The sequence below is a fragment of the Cyanistes caeruleus genome, chromosome 26, assembly GCF_971803275.1.
Source record: "Cyanistes caeruleus chromosome 26, bCyaCae1.hap1.1, whole genome shotgun sequence".
Lineage (NCBI taxonomy): Eukaryota > Metazoa > Chordata > Aves > Passeriformes > Paridae > Cyanistes > Cyanistes caeruleus.
The window spans coordinates 4,461,513-4,484,955 of NC_141726.1; the positions used below are offsets into that span (position 1 = coordinate 4,461,513).

The 23,443-nt window shown below is 63.6% G+C and overlaps 1 protein-coding gene across 3 annotated transcripts; it reads left to right on the forward strand.

Annotated features, from left to right (window-relative positions):
- On the forward strand, positions 1 to 23,319 carry NHSL3 (NHS like 3). 3 transcript variants are annotated; one of them, XM_086863895.1, is made up of 7 exons: positions 1 to 284; positions 16,792 to 16,947; positions 17,152 to 17,207; positions 18,243 to 18,360; positions 18,727 to 18,843; positions 18,924 to 21,809; positions 22,493 to 23,319. In XM_086863895.1, the coding sequence occupies exons 1-7, from the start codon at positions 86 to 88 to the stop codon at positions 22,513 to 22,515; spliced, it is 3,555 nt and encodes a 1,184-aa protein (XP_086720021.1). In that variant the 5' UTR covers positions 1 to 85; the 3' UTR covers positions 22,516 to 23,319. The 3 variants fall into 3 exon arrangements, with proteins under 3 accessions (XP_086720021.1, XP_086720022.1, XP_086720020.1); XM_086863896.1 differs by lacking the exon at positions 1 to 284 and adding an exon at positions 7,106 to 7,335; XM_086863894.1 differs by lacking the exon at positions 1 to 284 and adding an exon at positions 14,640 to 14,788.
- The last annotated feature ends 124 nt before the right edge of the window (positions 23,320 to 23,443 follow it).

Consider the following 23,443-nt stretch of genomic DNA (forward strand, 5'->3'; position numbering starts at 1 on the left):
GGGCGAGCCGAGCCGGGCGGGCCCGGCCCTATGGGCAGCGGCTGCCGGCGGTGCGGGGCGCTGCGGGGCGCTGCCCGCCGCGGCCATGTCCGCCGGGGCTGCACCTGCGGCGGGCGGCGAGCGGGAGCCGGAGCGGGGCGGCGGCGGCTCCGTGGGGGCTCCCGAGGTTCCCCCCCGGAGGAAGAAGGGCCGGGCGAACTCGCTGCGCCGGGCGTTCAGCTGGCTCCGGGGCCGGCGGCGGCCGCCCAAGGACGGCAGGAGCTCGGGAGGGACGGAGGGAGCAGGTGAGGAGCGGGCCGGGAGGTGGCCACGGTGGCACTTAAGGAGGGGTCACGGTGGTGGCCACAGTGGAGGTGGGTGAGGAGAATTCAGGGAGCTGCTGAAAGAGGTGTCGAGGTGGTGGCTAAGGAGGGGTCCCAGTGGTGGCCACTGTGGTGTCGGGGTGATGGCAAAGCGTCGAGTGGTGGCTGTGGGAGTGGGCGAGGAGGTGTCGGGGTGGGGTTCACAGTGGTGGCCAAGGCAGACGCCAAGGAGGGGTAAGTTGGTGGCTGTGGAGGGCTCAGGGTGGCTGCTGAGGGGTTGTGGCAGTGGCCAAGGAGGAGTCCCAGCAGTGGCCATGGAGGTGGTGAAGGAGAGGTCAAGGTGGTGGCCACGGGGGCTGAGGAGGAGTTACAGTGGAAGCCAAGGAGGGTCAGGATGCTGACCCTGGAGGTGGCCGAAGAGGAGTCACTGTGTTGGCTGAACAGGAGTTGAGGTGGTGGCCATGGACATGGCTAAAGAGAGGACACAGGAGGGACAGAGGTGCTGGCCATGGTGGTGGCCAGCTGGGGTGGAGTTGCTGGCCGTGGTGGCAGCAGGGGAAGGAGGTGGCAGCCACGGTGGCAGTGGCCATGGGGGGCACGGTGGCCATCGCTGGGGTGGCAGCAGGATGGATCCGGCAGCCCCTGGCACGATCTCACCCCAGCCCCGAGGGCTGGTGCCGGTTCACTGGGTAGGTTCTCCCCGCGCTGAGTCAGAAGGTCACTGGGGCTGAGGGAAATCTGGAGGGATGCCAGCTGCTGCCACCTCCTCCTCCTCCTCCTCCTCCTCCTCCTCCTCCTCCTCCTCCTCCTCCTCCTCCTGGGCAGGGTGTTTGCGTGCTCCAGGTGTGGCCCTTCCTGTCCCAGATATGGCCCTGACCCTGCTCCGTTCGTGGGTGCTGCCTCCGTGGCCCAGTCACATCCCTGCCACCTTGAGCAGGACAATCCTGCAGGGGAAGCTGCTCTGGCTCCCCTCTCTTGGCCATCCTGGAGCCGCGTTTTGGGGATCCACGGGCTCAGCCAGGGAGCTTTGGCAAAGCCATGGGTGCTGGCTTGTCTGGTCACGCTCCTCTCCTCAGCGCTTTTTTTGGCAGTGGTAGATGTCCCAACAAGGAAGGTATCACCCCAAAAGCCTCTCCCACCCCACACTGTCGGGGACAGTGTGTGTGTCACACCCCTGCCCTCCCTGCAGGCACCTCTGGCAGGGATGTTTTGGCTCTTTTGCCAAGGGAGAGGCCTCTTCTGTGACATCCAAGCACAGCAGGATGCTGTCAGCCGGGACTTTCTTTTTCACTTTGCTCCAGGGAGTGAATTTCCAGGCATGGAGAAGCACATGGGGATCTGTGATAGGACAGGAGTGGCCATGGGAAGGGAAAAGAGGCTTGGCAAGAGCTGAGCTCTCTGCTGGGCCGATCCATCGGATGCTGCCGGTGGCTCCTTCCCGGCCCTCCGTGTGTGGATGCTGCTGCCACAGCCCAGCACTGAAACCTGAGCAGAAAAAACGAGATGTGCTGGAGCATGTGATGTTCCTCTTCACGGCAGAAACGCCCCCAGCAGCTCTGCCAGCCCTTTTTTTCCATTTTTATTTTTTTTTCCCCCTGAAGTTGTACCAGCTAATCCTCAAAATGCCAAGTCACGGCCTGCCAGGGTCACAGCTTGGGCACCTCCTGCCTGTGCTGTGCTGCTCGCTCGTGCCACCAGGGCTCTGTCACTGCGCTGCCACCCTGCTGTCCCGTCTGATGTGTCCAGGAGAGCTGTCCTGAGTGCCCCAGCCCACACTGGTGATGGGGAGGCCGGAGTGCCCCAGCCCGGGGGGGCTCTTTTGGCAGCGCTGCCGTCCTGTGGGACAGGAGGTGCCCCAAATTCCCTCGTGTCTCCGCTGGTGTGCTGGAGAAGCACGGATGTGCAGCGGTTGCAGCTTGCCTGCGTGACTGAATCACCCTTCCCTGTGCAATTCCAGCATGGAGAGCACGCCAGGAACCCCTCCCTGCTCCAGCGCCTCTGGCTCCGCTGCGGCCGCCAGCACACGCCGGGGTTACCGGCATCCATCCCCGTGGGATGGGGGATAACGTTTCCCTGGAGGATGGGGGCCAGGATACCTCAGGATCCTGGGCTGAGCTGTGGGAAGGGATGGAGTGTTAGCCCCGGGTGTTTTCCGGGCGCTGGAGCCGGCTCTGACCTGCCCGGAGGCAGCGCTGGCCCTGCCGCCGACATCACGAGCCTTCGTGCAGCGGGACCAGCTGGGAATTCTTCCAAACATCAGCTGGGAGCTTTGGGAGGGGGAGAGGGGAGAGTTGCAGCAGGACCTTGCGGGCTCTGAGTGCCCTCAGCTTTCCCTGTGTCTGTGCAGGGTTTTGGACCAGGCCCGTGATCACCCCGCCCTTCCCGCAGGTGGATTTGGGCATGGATTTGGGCCAGGGCATATCTGACTGTCCTGGTGATGGGGAGGGGCAGTAGGATGGATCCAGGGGGTGGGAGAGAGGGAATTCATCACAGGGCACGTGGATCAGGGCTCATTCCTGAGGCTCTGCCCGCTCCGCTGTGGGCGCTGGCGAGGTCGGCATTGCTCAGCACTGAAATCACAGCAGCAGGAGGATGAGAGCATTTCCACTTGGGATCAATCCCGTGGGTCCGGCTATCAGAGATCCCATCTCTGGCTGCCCAAAGAGCTGAGCTGGGTAGAGGAAAGGCTCTGTAATCCCACTCATCAGCCGCCTCTCCAGGGGCCAGCAGCGGCTCTGGGAGTGGGGGGTGGCTCCATCCCAGCTGGAATTGCATCCTCTGGATGCTGTGCCCTGTTTGGGTGGACGGGCCCTGCTGGCTGCAGGTGCTATCCCAGCACCTCGCCTTTCCAACCCTGTTTATTTCCACAATAACCTTTGGAGGCAGAGGAGTGATTAAGCCCTGGGGTGGGAGCCGAGGCGGGGAGAGCAGCTGGGCTGTGCCAAGGGTCAATCCCAGAGCGAGGGTTTGGGGTGTTTGGCTGTTCCCACTCCCTGCACTGCATTTCTGGGTGCAGAGATGGAAACACAGCTCTGGGATGAAGGATGAGCTGGTGCTGGGATCCAGTGGATTTAATCTGCATTTTTGGCTGCTGCTTTATCCGGCTTTTGCAACATTCTTCTTAATTCCTTGATGAAGTAAAGGAATCGATGTTCCAGAAATATTAAATTAGGGTTGGCTTTTTTTTTTTTTTTTTTTTTTAATTTTCCATTTTGATGCCAGCTTAGTCCAGCAGCAACGATTTCCTGACTGGGGCAAGGGATAGAGATGTTAAAAATAAAGCTCACAGCTGCTTTGTAACAGCAGCAAGTGTTTGTTGGGACTGGGGATTGGCTGTGTGCGGGGTGAGCAGAGGGTGAGGGGCTGGGCTGTGCTTGGGATCGTGCTCAGTTCCTTCTGGGAAAGGGTTTTTAAGCACTGGGAGCTGTTCAAGAAACAACTGGATGTGGCACTCACGGCTGACAAGGTGGGGTTTGATCACAGGTTGGCCTTGATGATCTTGGAGGGTTTTTCCAACCTTAATAATCCTGTGATTCTGTGACACTTGATGCCACGGGGTGCATGTGAGCCCTGAAGGAAATGTGGGGCTGAGCTGTGGAATCTCCCGGGACAATTATTTCCTCCATCCTCTGCTGCCACGCACGGTTTGGTGTAAACACAGGGCTTATGTTTAGCCTGAGCTTCTCAGCTCAAAGGAGAGGGGAGAGGCGTGGGGATTGTTCCCGTGCGTGTGTGGGAATGAGTTTGTTAATCTGCCAGAGGCAGAGAGTGACACTTCAGAAAATGCGAGCAGCAGGAATCCCCTGGCTGGCCTGGCACCGGCGAGCGGCTGGGCGAACAAAGAGAGGTGTGTCTGCAACCACAGCTATTCCACCTGGAGACAACTGGAAGAATTACTCCTGAGAATAACGTTCCATAAGATCCGATAAAACTATTTCAGCGGGGTCATATTTCCCCGTGGAAGGGAGGTCTGATTTCATAAGACAATATCATCATTGACTCGGACTCTGGCAGCGATGGGAACATAACCCGCTGGAAGGTGAAGAGCTGGGCGAGGATGAAGCGAAAAACCATTTCCCTGCCAAGCAGGAGCCAGAGCCGTGGGCTGGTCCTGCTGTGCAGGGATAAAATCCACTTCACCCTGAGCAGGGAGCTGGGCTCCCTCCACCTCTGCGGGCTGGAGCCGGACCTGTCATCAGCAGAGCCGGCCTGGACTCCGGCTGGAGCAGGAAATCATTTGAAACCCTTCTGGTTATGTATTTCTGTTAATGATTGGGGATCTCAAGTGGGGTTTTTGTGTTACCTTTGCCTCACTGAGCTTTACTTCCCCATGAAGGGAACAAGGGCTGAATTCCTTTCTCATTCAGGCAGCTCAGCTCCTGCTCTGTGTTTGCTCGGAGACGGAATCAGGTTCAGAAAACACCAGAAGGAGTGGGTGAAACACCAGGAGGGATGGATAGAGCGTGAGGAAGGATGGCTAGAGCACCAGGAGGGACAGATCTGTCCCCTGTGACAGCACAGAGGGGTCCCCATGGCTGGACTGGCCGCTCTGACCAAGGGAATATGTGACTTTGGGAAGATCAGATGTGCTTGGGGCAGTCATGCTGTGCTGACCAGATCTGTATCTCATGAGCAGCTTCTCTGCTGCTCAAAGCTCTTATCAGAGTTCTCAGTGAATAAAACCAGGGATTTCTGACCTGGAGAAGAGATTCTGCCTGGAATCAGCATCTCTGCCCCCCCAGTTCCCTATTCTCACACATCCCTCGTGTGCTGGGGAGGCTGAAAATGCTTCCCCTCCTTTCCCTTCCCTCCCCTTTGGGCTGCACTGAGGTTTTAACACCGAGGAAGGAATTTTGGTGCTCAGCTGTCCCCACTGCCCAGGTTCCCTGAGCTGGATTTCTGCTCACAGCAACATAACCCAGGTGTGGGATGCAGGATGAGAGCAGGCCTGCTCGCAGATTTCAGGGGGGATTTCAGGGGGCTTTGAGTAGCAATGGGGCAGCTCAGTGGGGTCTGTGGAGATGCTGGACCCCCCCGTGATGCTCTCAGCCCCCCAAATTCGGCAGGGACTGAACCACGAGGCGCAGGAGGAGCTGAAGCTCGGCTCCACGTGGCTGCGAGTTCCCCCATCACAGTTGTTGCAGCTCGGAGAAGCCACTCGGTATTTTTGGCACGCGTGGGCTCCGCGGGGTGCCCGGGGCTCGGCTCCCTCCCCGAGCTCTGCCGGCACATCCCAGGCTGTGCCCGGGGGCGGTGACGCCTCGGTGGCCGCGTTCCCTGAGCAAGTGCTGGCACGGAGGGCGTCTGTTTTGGGAGTGGAGGGGGAAGTGTCTCCCTTGGATCTGGGGCAGGCTCCAGCCTCTCTGTCTCTCCCAGGGAGAGAAACACGAGGTTCGCTCCGTGTGGCTGCAAAGGAGCCCCCTGGGGCACTGGGGAGGGGTCTGAGCGGCACGGGGGAGGGGTCCATGCTTTGGGATGGTCATGCCAGGGATGCTGGAAGGTGCTGGGCAGTGGGAGGAAGCCTCGGCCCAGCCTGGAGATGGCCCTGGCTGGCCAGAGGAGAAATGATGTCCCACCGCCACTGGGCAGAGACCTCTGATCTGCTGCTCTTGTGGCCAGGACCGTTCATCCCCACTGTCCCAGGGTGGAAGGGCTGCCCTGGGAACGGGGCACAGCCTGGGATGGCAAACAGGGAATATTTTACCACTGGATCCCCTCGTCTCCTTAACAGCTCCCACAGCAGATGGGGCAGCAAACCCACGGGGACAGTCCCTGCCCCTCTGAGCCTGCCCTGGGCACCCAACCAAGCTGCTGAGGAGCTGAACCATCAATATTTCCACTGCTGAGAAGACTGAAGTCCAAAGATTAATTCGGTGCCGATCACCTTGGGAGGTCAGGACAAAGCTGCTGGTTGATCTTTAATTTTTTTCCTTTCTTTCTTGTACCACCTCCCCGGTTTTGTGCCTTTCCCACAAAACCCTCCTTCCTACTTATCCCAGCCTTTGATGAATCACCTAAGGAACATAAACATTGCCAGCAGGAATTGCCCACCGCTGCCTGCCTGGCTGACCCCTCCCTGCCCTCGCAACATTTAATGTTCTAATTAAAACTCAGGAGGGAAAAGCGGCCTTCGGGAAGGGGCCGTGGAGGGGCTGGTCCGGGCGGTGTGGGCAGCTTTTGGAGCAGCAATTCCCGTGGCCTGTCCCCTGCCAGCCCTGGCTGCTGGAGGAGCGGGGACTGGAGGCGGGAGAGGCCGAGGTGCAGCCGGGGAGGGCAGGGGAAGGTGCCGGCAGTGTGAGCAAGGTGCTCGTGACTTGTCCCGGAGCCAGGAGTGGCCGTGGGGAGGGCGGCGAGGGGCTCCCAGCCACCCCAGGCTGCGTGGGCGCTGGCGTGTGGGTGCTCGCCCTGGCTTTGGGCAGCGGCCGGACCCAGCCCGTGGCCTCGGGCGCTTTGCTCCAGCCTTGCTAGTCCCGTCCTAAACTTGGGCGAGGTGTCCCCCTCCCCAAAACCCGCGGAGGGGGGAGCGTTGTAGCCGCGCTTGTCGGAGCTGGGGCCCGCCAGAGGTGGTGGCAGCGCGGCGAAACTCCAGGGAGGTGCGAGCAGGGCTGGAGGCGACATCCCTGCCCCGCTCTCCCGGCGCTCGGGGCTGTTTGGCCACCGGGGCGTCTCCTTTCAGCCTCTCGCTAGGGCCGAGGCACCCCCGCCGCAGGGATGGGGCTGGGAGGGTGCAGTGGGATCCGGGCAGGCCCCTCCTCTCTGCCCGTACCATTGGCTCCGGCACGGCCGCCTGCGAGCGCTCAGCTCCGCCGGGGCCGGAGGGATGGGAACCGGCGGCTGAGAGCCGTCACTGCCGGGGCCGCCCGGGCCACGCCGGAGCCCGCTCGGCTCGGCCATGTAGCACCGCGGTGCCCTCCACCCGGCCGCGGTGGAGGCGACAGCGGCCTCATGGGCAACGCGCACCGCAAGAGGAGCCCGGCGGGCACCAAAGCCGGCTCCTCCTGGCCCTTCGGCCGCGCCGGGAAGCCGAGGGCAGGTAGGAGCCGTGGGGATGGGGCGCGGGGGGGTCCCCGCTCGGGGAGCTGGAAGGGAAAGTTCGCTGGTTGTGTTGTGCCGGGCTGGAGAGGGAGGTGAGGGGGAGGTTTGGCTGTGCCCTCCCTGTGCTGGAGGGGCAGGATCAGCCCCCGAGCCCGGAGTGGGGCTGGGGGAGCCCCCCTGGCTGCAGGCAGGGCCGGGGAGCAGCCGTGAGCTCGGCGCGCTATCGGGACGGGATCAGCTGAATTAGTTACTGATTTGTTTTCCAAGTGGGATCTCGGCGCTGCCCAGCGTCGCTTTCCTCCCCCGGCCCCAGCTCCCATCCCGTGCCTCGGTTTCTCTCGCTGTGCCGCGGGGAGAGGCGGACCGGGGAGTGTTTGCAGGGGCTGCTCCCCCTTCGCCGTCCCCTCGCTCTGCGTGTCCGTCTGTCCGTCTGTCCGTCTGTCCGCGCACCGATCGCTCCGCTGCTTTATGCTCCGTCTCCATGGATGCCATTGGAAAGCCAAGGAGGAAGCAGGGGCAGAGATCTTTGCTGCAGGGACGAGGAGCAGGGGAAGGAAGGGTCCCACGCCAGCCTGGACCCACTCGCGGGACAGGGAACCCCGTGGGGTGCCTGGTGAGCTCCCTCCGTGGCTCCTCCAACAGGGCAGGGTGAAGCCAGCAGGGAAAGCGTCCCCATCGTCCCCATCCCGGGGCTGTTGATTCCCCCGCTGGTGTCATTAAAGTGTCCCTGTGTCCCCAGCCCAGCCTGAGCCGGGGAGGACACTTGGCAGGATCATAGGAACGGGGACAGCAGGACAAGGCCGGGTGTTTTCCCCCAGCAGCCCTGCGGGATCCTCGGCCCTGCTGTCCCTCCTGCTCCGTTTCTCTCGGTCTTTACAGGCAGCAACCAGCAGGTGCGTGAGCGCAGCTGTCCTCAGGGTAAACAGGGTCTGGAGGCAACTCTGCACAGGCTCGGGGCCACCACTCCAAGCAAAAGCATCCCAGAGGTGGGGCCTGGCATGGGGAGACCCTGCGGGTGCGCAGGGAGAGAGTGCTGGAATGTCCTGGCTGAGAACATCCGCTCGGTGCCTGGGGAAACTGAGGCAGGAGGGTCACACATCGCCCATGGCCGTGCTGGGACAGCATCTCCTTTACTGCACGCTCTCTGCCATCCTCCTCTCCTCGCCCGGTGGCTGCGGGCTCCTCTCTGCTGCGCTTGTCCTCCTGTCGTGGTCTCCGTGCAGGAAGCGCTCGCTGCCGTAGCTGCAATCCCCAGCACATCCTCAGCCTTTCCATGGGACATTCCTGTCCACACCTCCATCTCCTCTCCATCCCCCGCCAGCCTCGGGTGTCCCTTGTCAACCCCTGAACCAGGACCGTGCCACCCTTCCCCAGGGCTGCCTGGGAGAAGCGCTGCTCCATCTCGGGTGCCCTGGAATGGGCGGGATGTGGGACTCATCCAGCCGGGATGTGGGGCTCATCCAGCCGGGATGTGGAGCTCATCCAGCCGGGATGTGGGGCTCATCCAGCCGGGATGTGGGGCTCATCCAGCCGGGATGTGGGACTCATCCAGCCGGGATGTGGGGCTCATCCAGCCGGGATGTGGGGCTCATCCAGCCGGGATGTGGGGCTCATCCAGCCGGGGCAGATCCTGGCGCTGGGGCCGAAGGCCGTGGGGTGGAAGGTGCTGAGAAAACATGGGGCGAGTTGTGTTTGTTCTCTGCGACGGCTCCATGGCAACGGCGCGGCGGCCACAAAGCCAAAGAATTTGCATTGTGTCGCTTCAGCATTTCGGAGGGCGCAGCCGGGATCACCGGCTGGGGGCAGGGTGTGCCGGTGAGCTCGGCTGCGCCCTCCCAAAGGCTCCGGCCCCCGCCGGCGCTCCCGTCTCCCCCCGCACGACCCCGAGTGCCTCTGGATTTTGGGCTGGAGAATAATTGCATATGGCGGGTGGCTGGACCAGTGTCCCCAGTTCGTGTCTCTTTGGTGACTGGGAGCTTAATTTGGCCCTGACGTGCCCGTTGTTGGTGCATCAAGCCCGGGCAGGCACTGGCAGATGGTTTTGTGCTTGTGCCGTGTGTGCGGTGGCGTGGGCACTGCCTTTGGGTGCCGAGGGGACACGACGGGGGTCCCCAGGGACAGGGTGGCCACGGCCGAGGGCACCGAGGTGGCTTTGCCGCTGCTCCCTGCCCGAGCCCACCCAGTGCCAAAGCCACGCTCCCCGTGCCCATTTCCCCGTGCCAGAGCGGGGCCTGGCTCGCTCCGGGGGCATCCCCAGCCTCTCGTCCCTGGGCTCGTCCATGCCGGGGAAGGTCCTTGAGCCTCAGGGAGACCGAAGCCTCTTATCGGCTCCTTATCGGGGCTCCCCGGCGGGCCCTGCTGAGTCAGGGCGCAGGAACGCGGCTGCTGGCAGCGGGGATGGCAGCTCTGGGTGCGGGCTCAGCCGGCACCCGCGGGCCCCTCGGTGGCCGCTGGGGAGGGAAAAAAAAAATCATGGAATGGTTTGATTTGGAAGGGACCTTGGAGCGCTCATCGCGTTCCGCTCTCCGTCATGGGTAGGGACATCTACCACTATCCCAGGCTGCTCCGACCTGGCCTGGAACGCTTCCAGGGATGGGGTATCCAAATGGCCCAGGGGTGCTCTGTGCCTGTGAGCGTTCCCAGCGGCAGCGGCAGCAATTCCGGCTCCTGCGGGGCAGCTCCAGTGTGGGCTGAGCAGCTCTGGGCTCTCGGCTCTCCCCGTGCCAGCCCCACGCTGGGCCGGCTCCGCAAACAGCCGGGGGAGCGGATGAGGGCAGGGGCCGATCCCGGCGGGGGCACGCCGAGATTTACACAGGCGCTTTCTCCAGCCAGCATCCTGCTGCGGCCGGGACATCCGAGCCCTTCCCGGTGCCCCCTGCTGCTCCTGGAGCAGGGGAGGAGGCGACCCGCGGGTGTCCCCGGCAGGCAGCGGCCGCAGCTCTCGGCTTGGCACGCTCCCGTCACCGACAGGCAGGGATGGGACCTCTCTGGGTTATCCCCAACCCCATCTCGGTGGCAGCTCCTCTCCCCATCCCACATGGCCGTGTCCAGCTCGCTGGGAGGAGGATCGGCACCTCCGCAGTGTTTCCTTGGAAAAGCCCCGCGGGCTTGGGCGCTGCTTGCGAGGACGGGGGATCCGTGCACGGAAAAAACCTGCAACGTCTTGTCCTTAATCCGTCTGCTGGGTTCGCTCCCGCGTGGAGCCGGTGCCTGCTGTGACAGGCAGAGCCTCTGCTGTGGCAAGAGCACCTGGGTGCCCTGCAAACAGCGGGGCACAGCCAGCCCGCGGGAGCTGCAGGACACCGAGGGAAGGGCGTCAGGGAGCGATAAAGCTCTCAAGTATGGAAAGAGGAGGTGTTGGTGGCCCAGCCCTGGTCATACGTGCCACCGGTGTCACCCTCTGCGGCCCCGGGTGACTTTCCAGGCTCTGCCCGCAGCCCTCTCCCGCCCTGCGCTCCCCATCTGGGATGTTCCCGCCCGGATCCGGCTCCTGGCTGGGGAAAGCTGTTATTTACCTTCAAACCTGTTTGGTGGCTTCTCCGGGGAGGGGACGAGCGCGGGGTGGGGACGCGGTGGGATGGAGGCTCGCTGGGCTGTTGCGGGGGCTGGGAATGGGGGTGGTCCTGCCCCGGGACCCCTCTGGTCTGCTGCCAGCCCCTCTCCTGGATCTGGGATAACTCAGGGAGCAGGAGACACTCTGTGTCACCTCAGGGCTGGCTGTGGGGCAAGTGTGGGACAGCAGAGAGGTCGGGGCAAGTTGCACAACCCCGTGTGCTCCTGTCATGACAGCAGCCGTGGCTGGAGGCGACTGGAACCACGGCTCTGCTCCAAACGGGATTTCACCCTGCACCAGCTCCTTGGCAGAGCCTGCTGGCTCACCGAGGTGATACCAGGCAGCTTTTCCTGCTGTGATTTAGAGGAAGAAAAAAAAAAAAAATGATCCAAGTTTGTTTTCCCAGTTGAAATTAATTTTAGTTCAGCCTCTGCGTGGGATCGTGTTTGAGAGCCGAGCCAGCAGCGTGGATCGGGCGGTGTTTATTTGCTTGGTGGAGATGTTTTCCTGGCTGGAGCAGCCCCCCAGGTGTGGCCGAGGGCAGGCTGGCAGCAGGGGCTGTGTGGCCAGAGCCACCGTAAATATTATTGTGCCCTCACCCTGCCTGGAGTGCTCAGCAGTGCTCCCAGGGTGTGGATCCTGTGCTGAGACGAGGATTTGGGGAACGGGTTGGTTGTCTTTGGGAGCTCCCAGACACCCTAAAGAGCTGAAGGTTGCAAAAGGAGCAGAGGGGCTGGATAGGGTCCCTTCCAAATCTGAATATTCTGTGATACTGGAGCACAGCTCTGTCAGGGTCCATCCATGTCCTGACAGCTCCATAGAGCTCTCAGGAATGGGGTTCACGGTGCACCCCTCTGGTGTTATCCATGCCTGTGGCATCTGCAGGCAGCTGGGAAGCAGAGCAGTCCCCAGGCCTGGGAGGGACCCCCAGAGTGGTGGGAGGGCACCAACCCCACGGGGCAAGGGGGGGCTTCTCGCTCCCCTCTGTGCTGCCGGGAGAAGGGAGACAAAGGCTCCATCCCGCAGAGAGCAGGACACAGGCGGGCTCCCCTGGGGACCTCGCAGCCCCTTCCCGTCCCCCTCCTCCCCATTTTTCCGCGGTGAGTCAGTGGCGGTGGAGGGGCGGGCAGGGAGCCGCTGCCGTGCGGGGAGCAGGCAAGTCGGGGCAGTGCCGAGCAGGCAGAGATGGATGTTTGCAGCCCAGCCCGGCCAAACCTGCTGCTCGCAGGAGGCACAGGCCGGGCGAGGAGGGGGACAGGAGCTGGGATTTTCTCTCCTGCCTCTCTCCAGGTGAGGAGCAGCGGTGTAAGAGCTGGGCCAGCTCCGAGTTCTGTTTGCAGCATGGGGCTGGGCGGCCCTGGCCGTGTTCTGTGGGGTCCCAGTCCTTGTGCAGCCCTTCCCATCCTCACTGGTACCTCCAGCCCGTCTCAGGCAGAGCTGAAAGCGGCGTGCCTGGGGTTCCCTGTCCCTCCCCATCGTCGTGTCTCATTCCAGGGATATTTTGCTCCCTCTGGACCATCCCTGGCACTGGCAGCAGCAGGTACCAGCTCCGAGCCGGGAAGCCCATCCTTGAGAGCTGAGAACCCTCCGGCTCCTTGGCTCCTTATCTGGGAGAATCCCGCTGCCACGTGTGGCCAAGGCACGTGTGTCAGCCGAGCCCGGAGGGCACGGCCCGATCCGGGATGCTCCGCAAGGAATGCGCAGGGGCCGGGACACCGGCTCCAACCGGGCGTGTTGCTACCGGCAGCGGCTGCAGCTGCAGCGGCTTCCCCGGCCCAGCGGGACCTGCAGCCTCTGCGGCAGGATCAGGGCTCTCTCCCTCCTGGATTCCATCCCCGTTTCCAGCAGTTTCACCCCGTGCTGGCGGAGCCGGGGTGAGGCCGGCTGGGTGAGGATGATGAGGTAGCGAAGGTCACAGGGAGTGGGAGAATTGCCACGAGGCTCCTCCGTGGTTGGGCAGCGTCCTGCCCTGGCTGAGCCCTGGATTATCCTTTGGGAGACTGCAACCACCCGTGCCGAGCTCCTCCTCAGCGGTGTCACCCTCGGGAGAGGGACACGTCTCCATCAGCGAGGGATGTTCTCCAGGTCCTCTGTGTGGGCAGTGGGCCACGGGCAGGAAGGTGGAGCAGGGCCAGACTGTCTGCCAGCACCTGGGAATGTCCTCACGGCCCTGGAAGGAGCTTCCACGCCTGTTGCCACCAGCAGAGCTGCAGGGATGAAGCTCTGCTCTGCCTGGGTCCTGCACCAGCAGCACAGGAGGGGCTGTCTCCATTCCTGGGGGAGCTTTTGGTGCCTGTTGCAGTCCCGTCTCTGTGGGCAGAGCTGGAAGGCTGGGCCCTTGCCCGTGGAGCCAGGAGCAGTGTCCCTCTCGTCTGCCTCCAGCCGTGGCCCTTTCTGGGCTCATGTCATTCTGCCCAGAGCAGAGGGCAGTGCTCAGCACAGCACGTGCCTGCCTGCTTTGTGCATCCTCAGCCCTTTCATTATGTTCCTTTTCCACTTGTGCTGTGGGAAGAGCTGGGGAATGTCTTTCTGTGGCCACCGGCACCTTCTGGGGAGCGTGTGGCCAGCAGGGCCTGTCCTGCCCGTGCTGTGCAAGTGCTGGGTCGGGCACAGCCAGGGAGCTGCTGGCGTTTGGGGCCATGGCCCTGTTGGAATTCCAGGGATAAAATCCTTGCTGAGCCCAGAGCTGCCTGGCTGGGGACACAGAGATGCCCTTGACAAGGTCAAACTGTGCCTTTGGGCTGCAGAGTCACTGCCTGGAGCCCGCTGGGACCCTGCGTTGGGTGACGCTGCTGTGTGTGCAGCCCACGCTGTGTCGTGCTGGAATAAACCCTGGGCACAGCCCGTGGGGGGCTGCAGGGCAGGGGGCAGAGGGTTTGGCACAAGGACACGGCTGTCTGCTGGGTAAACACCATGTGCTGTTCATCTTTTGAGGTAAAACACCTATAAATGGTGGGGATGGAGCTGCCAGAGGTGCTGGGCACACACTGCCCTGGGAGCACCCCCATGGTGGGGACAGTGACCGGCAGTGCCAGGGTAGTGCCACTGTGTGACCGCCTGGCATTTCTGCCCCTGCTTTCACCTGCCTCCGCACCAGCAGCTGGAGCTACTGGTTAGACTGGTCCCAGACCTGGTTTTCCCCCAGTGCTGCCAGCCCTTGTGACCGTGACGTAGCCCGAACACCCTTTGCTCCATCCTGGCTCGTGTTCCCTGCCGGGATTGGGGCTCTCATGCCCTGGGGGGCACTGGGGGCAGGCGAGCATGGGGAATGTGACGCTGCTGCCTGTGCTGTGTCATAGCCCAAGGTGGAAAAGCCTCCCAGTTTCTCCCGGTTGACCGCACCGTTGTGGAAACGAGCAACCGGTTTGCAGCCGTGCCCAGCGGGGTCCTGAGGGGTCCCAGGGGTCCAAGAGGGAGGAGAAGGGGAAATGCTGGCCCCGAGCCTGGAAGAACAGATCCCTGCGGTCCGTGCCGTGCGTGGGAGGAGGCGGGAGGGCCGGGGGGAGCGAGCCGGAGCCAGAGGAGGGGCCCCCTCTTTCCTTCTCCGGCGGGCGAGGAGCGCGGTGGGCGCAGCCGGGACTGTCCCCTCCTGCCACCGCGCAGCCGTCCCCGGCTCAGGCTGCTCCCTGCTCGCCAGCAGCAGCTGCGCCGGAGCGGCTTCGCCTGGCCGAGCATCCTCCCGCCCGTGCGGATGAGGACGGAGGGAGGGAGCTGGGGGCCGCCGGCATCCGCCCCGCCGGCACACGCCGGGTGAGAGCAGCCTCGGCACAATAGGCTGAGCCTCCTCGGGGGGCGGCGGAGCCCCCCTTCCCTGGGGAGCAGACCCTCTCCCCGGCCACCATGGTGGTTTTCATGGGCAGGAACCTCTCCTCGCTTCTGGCTTTCTTCAAGAAGAAGGGTGAGTGAGCAGCGGGCAGGGAGGGAGGCAGGCAGGGAGCAGAGCCTTGTCCTTACACAACCCCTGCCCGCCGGGACCCCCCCCCGGCCCGGGGTGCTCGCCCAGCCGCAGAGGGCAGGGGGGCTGCCACCCCCGGGGGAGGGCAGGGAAGGTCACCCCAGCCCTGGCGTCTCCCCTGCGAAGTTACCGGAATAAATCACTGCGCTCCTCTCCCCGCAGGGCAGCTCCGAGCGTGTCTGGGGGGTGTCAGGCGAGGGGCTGCCCGAACTGGGGGAGAAAAGGGGATTAGGAACATGGGGAGGAGGGGGGGCTGTGGGTATCTTGTGTCCCCTGCAGGGATTTTGCACCAGCACAGGGGACCCGTGTGGCAGTGGCGGGCTGGCCGTGCCCCGCTGCCCGCTCACACCGGGGCTGCTGGCGGAGGCAGAGGCCGGCATGGCGGCAGGGAGGGAGGCTCCATTGTTCCAGGCCTGCTCCTTTGTGTGCCGGAGTCGGAGCACGGCCGCCTCGCTGCCTGGCTGGGCTGGCGCTGAGGGGACACCCGGGGAACACAGGGGACAAGGGGTGCTGTGTGCTGCTGGCCGTGCTGAGCAGCAGGTGCCCGTGGCCCCGGGGTGCCGCCGCCAGCCCCGACGGCTTCCTGCGCTCGCCCTTCCCTTCCTCAAAATTGGTTGTTTTTTTTTCCTGGGCAGGAAGAGTTTGAGGCTTCGCTCAGGCAGGAGTGGGCAGGGCTGTGCCACGGTGCTGCAGTGCCTGGGCTGGGTGATGCCCGGGCTGGGTGATGCCCGGGCTGGGTGATGCCTGGGCTGGGTGATGCCTGGGCTGGGTGATGCCAGGGCTGGGTGATGCCCGGGCTGGGTGATGCCCCGGCTGGGTGATGCCCGGGCTGGGTGATGCCAGGGCTGGGTGATGCCCCGGCTGGGTGATGCCCGGGCTGGGTGATGCCCGGGCTGGGTGATGCCCCGGCTGGGTGATGCCCGGGCTGGGTGATGCCAGGGCTGGGTGATGCCCCGGCTGGGTGATGCCCGGGCTGGGTGATGCCAGGGCTGGGTGATGCCCGGCCTGGGTGATGCCCGGGCTGGGTGATGCCAGGGCTGGGTGATGCCCGGGCTGGGTGATGCCAGGGCTGGGTGATGCCCTGGCTGGGTGATGCCCGGGCTGGGTGATGCCCTGGCTGGGTGATGCCCGGGCTGGGTGATGCCAGGGCTGGGTGATGCCCGGCTGGGTGATGCCCGGGCTGGGTGATGCCCGGGCTGGGTGATGCCCGGGCTGGGTGATGCCAGGGCTGGGTGATGCCAGGGCTGGGTGATGCCCGGGCTGGGTGATGCCCGGGCTGGGTGATGCCAGGGCTGGGTGATGCCAGGGCAGCCCCTGGCCATTGGCACAGCAGGGTGGCAGTGGTGGTGGCTGTGGGGACGGGGCTGCAAGGCAGAGACCGAAGGCTCTGTGCGAGGCAGATGGGGTGTTCAGCATCCAGCAGGGTTTGGAGCAGGGATTTGGGTCCTCTGGGATCTCTGCTGCTGGATGTGCCTCAGTTTCCCTCTTGTGTGCAGTTCCCAGCCTGCCTGGGCATGGGGGGAGTCCCTGCTCTTGGGGTGACGAGCAAGACCTGGGAATGACGCAATGCTCGGAAGGGAAAGTCATCCTCCTTCCATCCACATTTAATCTCCTCCTGTGCTGCCCCTTCCCTGCCCAGCCCCACACAGTTCACCACCTCGTTAGCTCCTAACGAAGGTGCTGGGGAAGGAGGGTGGTCCCACATCCCAGAACCGCTTTGGTGGTGGGGAGAAAACCAGTGGAGACATCGTGACTCTGGAATATCGACCGGCCAGGCAGAGCCGTGGGATGGGATTTCTCTCGGTGTTTCCAGCGCCCGGTTTGGAGCCGATAACATCATCCTGAGGTGGTTGTCAGCAGCCAGAACTCATCCCCCGTGGGTTGGGACACCCTGGTGGCAGCATGGCCGTCTCCCCCCAGCCCAGCTGAGCCCTCTGTCCCTGCAGGCGCTGCCAAGGGCGAGGGTGAGAAGCGGCTGAGCGTGCAGTACACGGCGGGCGAGGAATGTCCCGACAACGTCTTCTTCCCCAGCACGCGGCCCCCACACCTGGAGGAGCTACACAACCAGGCCCAGCAGGGGCTGAAGTCCCTGCAGCACCAGGGTAGGTGTTCCCAGCCCCGGGGTGGCCTTGGGGACACGGTGGAAGGGCTGTCCCCAGCTCCTGGCTGGCCGGGCGGTGTGGGCGGCGCATGGGGCTGACCGGAGTCCAGTGCTGGTGGCTGGGCTGTGCAGGGGGCACTGTCAGCTCGGCAGCTGCTTCCTCCAGCTCTCCTGGAGGGATTTACTTTCTGTCTTCCCTCCACAGAGAAGCAGAAACAGACCAAAAGTGCCTGGGACCACGGGGACACCAGCAGCCTCCAGGTGAGCCCTGCCAGGTAGTGCCCTTGGGGTGCCCTGGGAGTGAGGTGACACAGGGTGGCTCTTCTGCCCTCCCTGGTGGTCTTTGGGGGCAGACAAGCAACCAGCCAAGGTGGCAGGACCATGTCCAGGGGGGTTGTGGGGCTGGAACTGGCTGTGTGTCCCTTGGTGTTGCCCCCTTTGCCCCATGACAAACTGCTCCATCCTCAGCCTCGGTACATCCTGCTCTGCCCTGTGGGGCTCTGCCAGGGTCCCCCCTGTCCCCCTGGTGTCCCCTGGGAGCCCTGACTGAGGAGAGATGACGTGGTGGCATGGTGGGGACTGTTGGCCATATCCAGCCTGTTGCCTGTGCTCCTCCCCAGCTGCAGATGAGGAGAAATTCCCCCTCTTTTGGCCAAGCTGAGCTTTGGCAATCCCTGGGCTCTGACCCCGCTGCCAGTGCCTCGCCCGCCTGTGTTTGCTCAGGCTGTTGCCTCTCATTGGCTCTCAGCCCCTTTCACCCATTGGAAGTGGGGAACTGGAAACCCCAGGATGGGCAGAGCCATGGGGGCAGCGAGGTGGAGGGGTCAGGTTAACTCAGAAGTGTCTCATGCCAACCTGTGCCAGGGGTGGTTTGGAGGGATGGGGACACTGGAAGCCGTGTCCAGCGTGGGGCTGTGTCCAGGGAGTGCTGGGTGCCCTGCCTGCCTGTCCCTCTCCCAGCCCAGCAGCCCTGGGCTCTGGGGCACAGCAGGGCTGGGAACACCCATGGAGTCATTTCGGGCCTGGCAGTTCCTTCGGGTGCTCCTTGTGTGCACCAGAGCCCGTCTCTCCTGCTCTCCGGGGGGCTGCAGAGCCATGTGGGCTCCCAGGGGCCGCTCCCAGCCCTGCTCCTGGTGGGAGGACTCTGGATGCCGGCGTGGCTGACTCAGCCTTTGGCCCTCGGAAGAGCTTTTGTCTCGGCTGCAGTCAGTTCGCGGCAGGGAAGGGGCCTGGCCAGGGCTGGGGCAGCTCTGTCCCCGCAGCCCCGGCTCTGCTGAGCCCACCGTGTCCCCACAGTCCTGCGCATCCTCGGAGGATGACAGCCTGTCCTTCCGGAGCCAGGCGGCCTCCTGTGCCACAGACAGCACCTCTGAGGATGCCCTCTCCATCCGCTCCGAGATGATCCAGCGTAAAGGTACCTGGCTGGGGGCTGTGGGACGGGGGCTCGCCAGGAGGGTTGGAGAGTGCAGGGCAGGGAGCTGGGCTCTGCCTCGGTGTGGCCACGAGCCAGCGCAGGGATTTGGGGGCCCTTGGGAGAGAAGAGAGAGGCTCTGGCTGAGTCAGAGCATTGGGGCTGGGCAAGGGGGATGGACAGAGAGAGACAGACAGACAGACACCGTCTCCTCCCTGCTCAGACTGTTTGGTTGGTGCCTCTCTGGGCTGTTCCAGTGCCTGAACCTGGCTTATCTTAGAGGACCTCAGTGGGAAGTGCTGGGGACACTGGGGATGCCCTGGCCAGGGCCCTCCTCACATCAGCTGGACCCTCTCACACCTCTTGTAGGTTCCACTTTCCGACCACACGACTCCTTTCCCAAATCCTCAGAGAGGGCTGGCAAGAAGAGGAAAGAGAGGAGGACGACGGTGCTGGGCATCCCCCAGCACATCCATAAGGAGCTGGGTAAGCTCTGGGGGCAAGGGCGGATTTTTAGGAGCTGTTTCCCTTGGGATCACTCTGAAGTCATCTCTCCCTGCCCCCAGGTCTCAGGAACAGCCATGGAGCCAAGGGACATCTCGAGGCAGATGGGCAAGGGCCAGCAGGCTGCGGGGACAGCCGGGCAGCGCAGCAGCCCCTGCTGAATGGGGGGCAGGTGTCCGGCGACACCGTCCGCATCCCCACCATCGATGGGAAGCTGCAGCCTCTGCCCGTGTCCGGCGGCGCCCGCGTCTGCCTGGGAGCGTTGGAGGAGGCGGATGCAGCCCTGCAGAAGCACATCAACAGGGTTTACTACGACGACAGCTTGCTGGGGAGGAAGACAGAGGCAAAGCTGTCGCCCATGGTGAGGCCAAAGTCGCTGGCCGTGCCGGGCATGACCACCTATGCCAACCCCCCGGAGATGCTGGTCGGCCCCGTCATGTCCATCTCGCCCCAGGGCACCTACATGTCCAAGATCATCCCCAACGCCATCCTGCCGCCCATGGTGGATGTGGTGGCCCTGACGAGGAGCAGCGTGCGGACGCTGAGCCGCTGCAGCCTCGTTTCATCCAGCCCGGCCTCGGTGCGCTCCCTGTCCCGCTTCTCGGAGCGCAGCGCCCGCAGCCGCGAGCCCTCCTCCTCCAGCGACAACTGGAGCCATTCTCAGTCCACGGAGACCATCGTCTCCAACAGCTCCACCATCTCCTCCCAGGGCGGCTGCGACCACCGGCAGCCCGAGGCGGGGCCGCACGGTGAGGCGGATGCGGCGGCTCGCTCCGACACCGACCAAATCAGCATCTACAGCTCCACCAGCTTTGCCAGCTCCTGCTCCAAGCCCGCTGCCGGCCTCACCCCTGCGGCCCCCGGGCTCCTGGGCGTGGGCAGTGGCCGTGCGTCCCCTGCCTACAGCACGAGCAGCCAGGCAGATGGCTCGGACACGGCCAGCCTGGCCAGCGAGCGCTCCTCCGCCCGCAGCGTCTCCCTCAGGAAGATGAAGAAGCCCCCGGCCCCTCCCCGCAGGACCTACTCGCTGCACCAGAAGGCTGATGGGGAGCCCAAGGTGCTGGGGCTGCCCCCCAGGCCTGACCGGCGGCCCCAGCGGGAGAGCAGCGCGCCCTGGTCCCCGCGGGCCGAGCCCTTCAGCCCCACGGGCGAGGATGAGGTGTTCTCTCCATCGCTGAGTGAGACCAGCAGCCTCCGCTCTGAGAGCCTGGCTGGCACCAGCTCCCCCGAGGCCTCGCGGGGCCGCCCCGGGGTGACGGTGGTGCTGAGGGAGCCCCAAGCTCAGGCCAAGTGGAGCTGCCCCGATGGGTCTGACCGCACCATGTCCCCTTCCAGCGGCTACTCCAGCCAGAGCGGGACCCCAACACTGCCCACCAAGGGGTTGGGACCTCCAGCTGTGTCCCCGGGCAAGTCTCAGCCCCAGAAGCCGGACCGGGTCTGCTCTCTGCAGTCGCCTGTGCTCTCAGTGTCCTCCTCCCTCACCTCCATCTCCTCCTCGGCCTCGGACCCGACCCCTCCCGAGGCGCTGACCGGTCGTTCAGACCGGTTCATCATCCCGCCTCACCCCAAAGTTCCCGCTCCCTTCTCCCCTCCACCCACCAAGCCCCAGCAGTCTCCAGCCCCCTCCGGCCCTCTGCAGCCCTCACAAACCCCCCCAGCGCCCAGCACTGCCGGCCAGGAGCCCTCGGCCAAGCCCGCTGGCAAGTCCCCCCCGCCGTCACCGCCGCCTGCCTACCAGCCGCCTCCCCCGCCGGCCAAGAAGGTGGAGGGGAGCCCCCAGAGCAGCAGTGAGCCCCTCACCGACACCGCCTGGCCCCCGCCACCGCCGCCGACCCCCGAGGAGCACGACCTGTCCATGGCAGACTTCCCCCCTCCGGATGAATCCTATCTCTCCAGCCTGCCCGATGCCACCTCGGCCCCGGTGGACGGGCAGGCGGCGACACCGATCCCGGGGGCTGCTTCTTCATCATCTCGGCAGCAAGAGGCACCCACCGGGGCTCCACAGCCTCCGTGTCCCGCTGGGTCCCTTCCCACGGCCTCCGTGCCCCCGCCGCCGCCGCCGCCGCCTCTCCCGCCGCCCTCGGCTCTGGCCCTGCCGCCCCAAATCAGCCTTAAGAAGGCGGCCAACGGGCCCCGGGCAGAGGCCAAGAAGGAGCCGGTGTCACGGAGCAAGAGCGGTCCCGTGGCCAAGGAGGACGCCAGCCTGCCCATCGTCACCCCCTCGCTGCTGCAGATGGTGCGGCTGCGCTCCGTCAGCGTGGAGCCTGCGGCCGGGGCCGGGGCCGGGGCCGGGGCCGGGGCCGGGGCCGGGCCCGAGGAGCGCCCGGCCCCACAGAAGCCCGTCCGCCGGTCCCTGTCCACACGGCAGCCGCCTCCTCCTGCCCAAGACGCGGTGCCTTCCAACCAGCTCCACCACGCCGTGCACCTCAAGGCCGCCGCCTTGGCCTCCGGAGAGGCCGCGGAGAAGCCACCGGGCGGCCGAGCGGCCCAGCCCGGCCCCGAGGGGCTCCCCGGGGACGGGCAGCTGTCCCCCAGGAACAAATCGCCGGCCTCCACCGCCAGCTTCATCTTCGCCAAGAGCTCCAGGAAGCTGGTGATCGAAACCACGTCGTCCCCCGAGGCACAGGCCGACCTGAAGAGGAACTTGGTGGCCGAGCTGATGAATTTCTCGGGGCAGCGCTCGGCAGCCCCAGCTGCTGCTGTCCCGCAGGGCCCCGGAAAGGCACAAGCCCAGCGAAAACCTGGCAAGATCCCCCCTCCAGTAGCCAAGAAACCTTCGCTTGGCTCGGGGCCGGCTCCTTCCCCGAAGGCAGCGGGGGCAGAGGCGTTGGGCTCCCCGGTGCTGGACGGGGATGCCAAGGTGGAGGAGAGCAGGACTAAGAGCGAGCTGGCGGGGACAGAGGGCAGCAACACCACGGAGCCGCCGGCTCACAGCCTCCCTGCACAAGGTACGTGGGGTGGGAGCCACGGGATGATGCTGCTGGAGGTTCAGCCTCTCTGCTCAGCATCCTGAGCTAGACATTCCCAAGCGATAAATTCCCAAGTTACAAACACCCAGCACGGCTCCTGGGCTGTTACAGCAGGGAGGCACTGGGACTTGATTTTATTTAAAGCTCCAGCAGCTGGAGGAGCAGCTTTGATCATGTCCTGAGTGGTTTTCATTGTTTCAGCTGAAACTGTGATCACTGAAGATGGGCAAGGAATGTTTTTTTCCCCATTTCAGGAGCCCTTGGATGGGTTTAGGTTTTGTTTTGTCATGTGTCTACAAATTTCTGGCTAACTTTAGGCCAGGGGAAAGGTTTTGTTAGAGTTTCTTTCCTGTATTTTTGCACGTTTTACAGCTAGCTTGCAGTTCAGAATAAAGTCATAAGTGAATCCAAAAAAAATTATATTAACCTTCACAAGCGTTTTTAAGCAATGCATAAATGGAAACAAAAGCAAACAAAAAAAAACCAAACCCAAAACAACAAACAATCAATCAAGATGCTCAGCAAAAACAGACTTTACCACAAAATGTTTGATAAACTGATGTACTTGGATGAAAAGGAATAAGAGCAGGGAGAGAGGCTGGTGGGGCTGGGGGAAGCTGGGATTCAGGGTGGCTGACGGGCTCTTCCCTCCTGCCTTGCAGACGGACGGGGAGACACGGCCTGAAGGACGATGCTGCAGGACTGGAGCCCCCACGGACAGGAATCCAAATCTCTCAGGGACCTGGGCAGGTCAACGGACGAGTGTGGAACTGGCAACTAACTTAATACAGGAAGCAAACAGCCTTAGCCTCCACGGCCTTGATGATATTTATGCAAAAATGGTGTTGGTTTCACTTTCCTAAGTACTACAGCTTTATTTTGCTTTTTTTTTTACTGGACTCAAGGCCTGTGCCCAGAGCCAGCACCTCCTCCCTGCCAAGCTGATGCTTGGTCTGGGTGTGTGGAACCGAGCAGCCCACCCAGAGGAGTTTGGGGGCCAAGGACAGCGGAGCTGGGGCCACTGCTGCCGGCCAGACAGGCCCACGAGGAATGGAAGCACTTTGGACAAGGGAATGAGAAGGCTTTGGCCACGACAGTGCCTGGGGGGATGCAAACAGGAACAGGAGTGGATGGAGGTGCTGGTTGGGAGGGACTGGGACTTTGGCTCTTGATGGAAAGGCAAGAGGGGCTCGTGGTCAGCACTGGCCGCTTGCCACTTGCCACTGCCCAGCAGGAGGAAGGACCTGGCTGCCCCTTGAGCTGGCCCTGGGCTCTGGGGTAGAGCCTTGATTCTGTTTCTGTAAACTTGGGTCACATTTTGATTTCTTTGATTGTAAAAAAAAAAACCAACAAAAACCACAAAACGAAAACCAAACGAAACAAACCCAACCAAACCAAACCAAACCGAACCAAACCAAAAACAACCGACCTTCTGCCGCCGAGTAGCTGCTCAGAGCTCTGTACCTGGCTGGTAAAAATGATGACCGAAGCTTGCTGCCTCCTGTTCTTCCTGGTTGATGGTTGCAGGTCCCTTCTGGGTGGTGCTGAGCTCCAGGGACACCCTTTGGCTGGCTCCCAGCAGCACTGCCCAGTAAAACTCCGGGGCAGGGCTG

Bases quoted from the DNA above. Each gene is read 5' to 3' on its own strand.
- NHSL3 (XM_086863895.1), top strand. From the start codon at position 86: ATGTCCGCCGGGGCTGCACCTGCGGCGGGCGGCGAGCGGGAGCCGGAG. The intron at 17,208-18,242 runs GTGAGCCCTGCC...GTGTCCCCACAG, and splicing joins GGGACACCAGCAGCCTCCAG to TCCTGCGCATCCTCGGAGGA. The intron at 18,361-18,726 runs GTACCTGGCTGG...CACCTCTTGTAG, and splicing joins CGAGATGATCCAGCGTAAAG to GTTCCACTTTCCGACCACAC.